Raw genomic sequence first — 5,993 nt, 5'->3', positions numbered from 1 at the left:
GGGTGGGCGTTCCCTTGTAATTCTCGTGTTAGCAAGCCCAGCACCCCGCTCCAACGCAAGCCAGTGATTCCACGCCACACAAACTGAGTTTTGCTAAACCCATGATTCCATTTTCTGCTTTCTGCCCACCGGGCCAACTTGGAAACCCCCTCGTGTCCCAGCACCCAGACCGTTGTTCCTGGTAAATAAAGAGAAGTGTTGTATGTAACTTATTTATTAAACATGCAAGAACACAGCAAAAACACTGTACATGGGACAGGGCCAAGGGGGCCCAATCTACACAGATACTGTTTCAAGTCCCAGGACAACACAGAACACATCTCTTGTGCTCACTGAGCACTACCTGCTACTGTCTGGTCTGATGTACCTTTTGTAACAGTCTGATGACCATCTCCCCAGTTGTTTGATGCCCTCTACATGTACCCCTTCTGAGGATGCAGTTGTGGCTGCGCCTATGCGGAAAGAGTGGGAGCTGTACTTTTTGCCCAGCGTTGAGGCACCTGCTGCAAACAGGCATGCGTGCATGACATGTTCTACTTGGAATTTAGTCAAAGGCGTGCCATCTACATGCAAGAGGAGATATCTCCTACCGGGAGGACGGATGGCAAGGTAGGCCGTCAGGAGGCTCACGGGGCAAAAATTGGGCGAGCCAAGGCTTTGTAACCAGAGTTCTATCCCCCTGCCCCTCTGATCAGTCTTGGATTGGCGCAGGGTAATCTTGAGCGTGTCTCCCAAAACCAACACGTCCTACAGGGACAAAGCTACACCTGACATGTCATGCTTGGACTTTGCAACCAGCTCAGAGATCCTGAACACGCCAAAGAAGGCTAGACTGAAAGCAGATGCAAACAAGGCAGACTCGTGAGCGGATGAAGTGATCTGAGGTAAGCACAGGATCATACTCTGGAGAGTAGAAAAATCAATAGGCGATCTGTTATCGGGCACTCTCGGTTCCCCTCTAGCCCATCCTTTTAACGCTGCCCTGGTGACAAATGCCCTGGTAGGGTCCGCCTGTCCTATCAACTTGGCCTTGTGACTGATAGCTGCTATGTGGCCTGAGATCCAAGAGTGGCTCTTATTGTTCTCTTTTGCCCACAGGATGAAGGCCTGGACTTTCAATTCTGCCGCATCCCCCGCAATTTCCCAAGGCCCGACAGTGGCACAAATTTTTTTAGCACAAGCCTTGTATCTATTGATAGTGTTCTGTGACAGGGAGATCTCCCCCAGGGCCCTCATCCTGTTCTCCACTTCAGCAGGTACCAGAGGTGCGCAGGGAAAGGGGTGGCTTCCCCTCTCTTGCTCTCGGCCAAGCTTCTCGGAACCGTTGCCACTGAAAACGAGAGAGAGCGTCAGCAGTGATGTTCTTGATGCCCTGAATGTGACGCGCCCTGCATTCAACATTGTTATAAAGGCAAGTACGCACCAGCTCGCGCAGCAGGCAAAGAACCAGAGGGCAAGAAGCAGAGTGAGAGTTGATGGCCTGAAACGCTGCTAAGTTATCTGACCACAGCATAACCCTTTTGGCGGACAGGATGGTAGGCCATAGGTGGAAAGCCACCACGATGGGGAAAAGCTCAAGTACTGTGATCTTGGTAGTCACCTTTTTCTTGACACAGGCGTTGGGCCACTTCTCTGTGCACCATTCCCTGTCTAAAATGGCCCGAAAACCGTGCCTGCCTGAAGAGTCCGTGAACAGAGCAAGGTCAGGGCTGCCAGCCCAGGGAGCCCTCCAAATCAGTGTCCCATTGAAATTGCGCAGGAACTCAGCCCACATGGCCAAATCATGCTGAATACCTTTGCTCAGTTTCACCATGTGGTGTTTTTTGGAAATGTTAGCAGTGGCCCTGGCAAGTCTCCTGGCAAAGACCCTGCCTGCTGGAATTATTCTAGCAACTAAGTTGAGCAGGCCTAGGATGACCTGGATACAGCCCAGGGAAGCTTTGTCAAGCCCTACCAGTGCATGAATCTTGCAAGACAGGTCGCGCACCTTATCCTCTGGAAATCTGGACTCCCCTGCAAGTGTGTCGATCTCTATTCCCAAAAAGGTCAGGATTTGAGCCGGCCCCACTGTCTTACCAGGGGCAAGGGGGACCACCAGGTGGTCTGTAAGGAGGACAAAATCTGCCAGGGCCTGTGAGCACAGCTGTGTCCCGTCACTCCCGACAAACAAAAAGTCATCCAAGTAATGAGTCACCCCTTCTACACCGTATGTGTCTTGGAGTGCCCATTGCAGGAAACAACTGAAAGCTTCGAAGTACGCACAGGACACAGCACAACCCATGGGCATGCATTTGTCAAAGTAAAACATGCCGTCGAGCTTGAAACCTAGCAGGTGATAGCTGCTCGGGTGGACTGGTAGTTACCTGACACCTGATTCGATGTCAGCTTTGGCTAACCAGGCCCCTCTGCCCGCTCTCCTGACTAGGTCCAATGCTACATCCAGCGTGGCATAAGACACAGAGCATGCTCCCACATCTAGCCCGTCATTGACCGAAGTCCCTTTAGGGTAGGAAAGGTGGTGTATCAGTCTAAAGGCACCTGGTTCCTTTTTGGGCACGACCCCCAAGGGAGATACAACAAAATTCTCTAGAGGTGGGTGTAGGAAAGGACCTCCTATCCTGTTCAGCGCTCTCTCTTTTTCAACCTTCGCCCTCACCACTTCTGGTTGTTCCTTGGCAGATTTAAGGTTGTCAGCATCCCTGCTTCCCAGAGCACCCGTGAAAGGGATCCTAAAACCTTTGTGGAAACCAAATAAAAGCAAGCGACTGTCTGCCTCTAAGGGGTAATGCCTGAGCAAAGGAGTGATGTTGTCAAGGATCACAGGGGACCCTCCCAGAGGCACTAGCTGGGGTGAACTTGGAGGAGGAGGGGTGAGACAGAAGAAGTAGGGCGCCCAGAAAGCTCACTAAAATGCAACGGGGGAGGACTAGAGAGCGTGCAAGGAGAAGCCAAACCCGGAGACCTGCAGCCTGACCCCAACTTACTGTCCCCCCATGCTAGCTGGCTGGGAGCTCTGTTTGGATTGGCAAGAGGCTGAGGTTGCGGGGTGGGGCCCCCACAGGTGTTACAGGCGTGGACAAACTTACATGTCTTCCCCCAGGAGCAAGACCCATTGTTGAACAGGTGACAGGTGCCAGGGGGAGAACGCTTGAAGCCACCTCTGGCTCCACCTCCTCTGCGGCCCCCTCGAAAGGAATGTTTACCCTTGCCCCAAAAATAGGAAGATCCCCCGGAAGAAGCCTGCCCACTGGGAATGCTGCTAGCTGAACCAACTACAAGCTGGCCCCGTGCTCCCATGTGCTTCATCCAGAGCTGCACCTCCTTTTGATCCCAGTTCATCTCTGGGCACTGAGACATTTTTCTACGGAACTCCCTATCATAGTTGATCCATCTGTTACCACCCCATTTCAAGGCCTCATTGTGGATGGTCCTGGAGTATTGAACCAGGCCTGGGCCCTGTTCCGGGAAACGTTCCACAGTGACAGCTGCTAAAATGGAGAAAGCTTCTAGCCAATTAGCAATGTTCTTTTCAGGCCATGGCTGGTACTTAACCTTTTTATCATCTTCCTTTACCCCAAACTTTCTAGCATCCATGCCTTCCTGACCTAACATGAGAAGGGTAAAAATGTCGATAAACTCCCTTCTCCAAATGACCTCTTTGGCAGCTTGGGGTACCTGCCAAGCCAGGGAGCATCGCCAGAGAGGAGCGGTGCAGTGGAGATCGCGGGGACAGGTGTAGGCACGGGAATAGGCAAAGGGCTGGTGGCAGGAGGCACCCCTGAGGAAGCGCTTGAGGAAGTGGAGGGTGAGATAGAAACTATAGCAGTGGCCGCGGGAGGAGCGGCGGGGGAGCTCACCAGCGGCGACCCACTAAACGCCCCATTCGAGGTTGTGGGAGCCACAGGTGGTGTTGCAACATGTACTGAATCCCCCTGCTTCGCAGCCTGCACCGATGACCAAACAGTGGAGGCTGCCAGAACAGGACTCCCGCTAACCCCGCCACTACCCCCAGCTTGCGGAGAGCTAGTAACAGGTAACCCCCTTTGGAAGCGTTCCATAAAATTGTTCAAAGAGTCCAATACTTTGGTCAGATCGTCTTTGGTTGCAAAATTACCTTGGGTCGCCTGATTGTCCTTGGGGAGGACCGGAGGAGGTGGCGTAGCACTTGCCCCCAGTGACGGGACCTCACGAGGGTTCACCACCGATTTGCTTCTTGTCAGCGGCAAAGATTCCAAGGGGAAATCCCTAACAGTGGGCTTTCTGATCCGCTTGGGCCTGGATGGAGCGGCATCGGTATTGTTCAGGGTATCGGGCGAAGGGGATTCAGCCGGGAAACCAGAATCCTCTGGCTCAGGCGTGTTCAACAAGTTCTGTGCCCAAGCAAGGCCCCTCAGCTTTGCCAGTTCCAAAAAGTCAGCCCACATTGCGTCTTGGGAGATGCCCGGCAACGAGCCCTCCACCTGGGTATTTTCTTGGAAGAGGGGAGGGGAACCTTGGCTGTCCATTCTCGCTTCAAAATGTTCGCACGGAATCTGGGGATAAAAATTAGGATCAGCCACAGCACACACATGGAGAAAAAACCTGGCCTTCGTGAGAATCAACAGGTGCCTGTCCCAGACCCCTCCATACTTACATCCCAGTGGTGCGACAAGCGGAACGAAAATTTCGATCTATTTGGAGAAACTCCGCGAGTGAGAGTGAGAAGGGGCTATGGAGGGAAAAGGTGAACGTTAGTTGTCGCACTTGTAGGTGGCAATTTCTATAGACCATGCACCGACTTGTTCCCTCTCCCTTTCTGCGTGCATATGTTCCCCCTTCCATGTCCACCCCAAAAGACTGGTCCTTCCCGTATACCTGTCTCCGGCCCACTAGTGTCCACCTGTTCTGCTTCGTTGACCTTCCGCCGATGACTTTACTTTGTAATCTGAAAAATAAAGAACAGTGTCACAACGTTTCTTACCATTAATTTAAATGGGCTCCATCATCTGTTGTGCTCCTTCCACTTCTGGCGTCATGCCACTGTATTTCCTCTCCTTCTCATCCATTCCTCGCTAGTCGTACACATTGAATCCTGCAAGATACGGATGTTAGTGCCACCTTATATGTACCATATATCAGTCCTTAAGAGCTCTCATAGCACTCCTTAAACAAGCTACCCACCAAACAAGGTTACCAAAAGCTCAGTTGACTAATGCGAAACCTAATGCTGTTGCCAATGCTTGATGGGAAAGGAGCCATACCGGGGGAGCGAAATGAAAGCACTGTCTGCCTTCCCCAGGCAGCCCAGTGGCGAGGTCCCCTTGCACTCGTCGGAGAACGCCACAGCCAGGCCGCCCCATAAAAGACGAGCTGTCACCGAAAGTGCAAAAAGAGACCCCGGGGAAACGCTGCCAAAATGGTTAAAAAACGATGAACACTGAAAGAAAATAAGGCGGGGCCTGCAGCATATCGAGGAAAGAGTGAGGCTGGCGAAGCACAGCCGAAAGCTACCGGTGCTTAATAAGACCAAAGCGAGAACAAGTGGCGGCGTAACACACTGGGGAATGGGCAGGGCAGGGTGGCGAGGAAGCATCCCCCCAAGCACAGGGTAGCAACTCCCCTCCCCCACGCCAAAGGAAGAAGAAGCTACGCAACATCCCAAAACCCCCCGCTGGCCTTTGTTGGACTTGGCCCTTCTGGCAGGTTCACCCCTGAACTTTTTGCCTAGTGATTTCTGGTCTTTGCGCACTTTGACACTGTGGCGCAGTGTAAAGTGCGTGCTCTCCCTGAGTGCGTGTGTGAGATTGGCCTGCTCTCCCATAGGAATGCATGGGGAATGTCTGTGTCCCTGGTAGTTCCTGATGCGTGAGGCGTGCATGGTCAAGTTTGGTATGTGCGAACTCGTGAGAGTGAATGCTGCGCAATGGTATGTGCGGCGTGTATGTGTCTTGTGCGGAAGCGCCACTTCTAGATATGGCTGAGTATGTGCTGTGAAGGTGCTGGCGTGTGATTGG

General features: G+C 52.6%; 1 protein-coding gene across 1 annotated transcript; it reads right to left on the bottom strand.

The window, feature by feature from the left end:
• Window positions 1-232: 232 nt before the first annotated feature.
• On the bottom strand, window positions 233-5,523 carry LOC147727260 (uncharacterized). The gene is made up of 2 exons (XM_086963077.1): window positions 4,634-5,523; window positions 233-4,532 (listed from the first exon to the last, which is right to left on the bottom strand). Exon 2 carries the CDS (start codon window positions 2,306-2,308, stop codon window positions 1,250-1,252), a length of 1,059 nt encoding a protein of 352 aa, XP_086819203.1. The 5' UTR covers window positions 2,309-4,532; window positions 4,634-5,523; the 3' UTR covers window positions 233-1,249.
• Window positions 5,524-5,993: the final 470 nt, after the last annotated feature.

This window comes from Lissotriton vulgaris, chromosome 3_1, assembly GCF_964263255.1.
Source record: "Lissotriton vulgaris chromosome 3_1, aLisVul1.2, whole genome shotgun sequence".
Classification (NCBI taxonomy): Eukaryota; Metazoa; Chordata; class Amphibia; order Caudata; family Salamandridae; genus Lissotriton; species Lissotriton vulgaris.
This window is presented reverse-complemented; position numbering and strand designations above follow the sequence as displayed.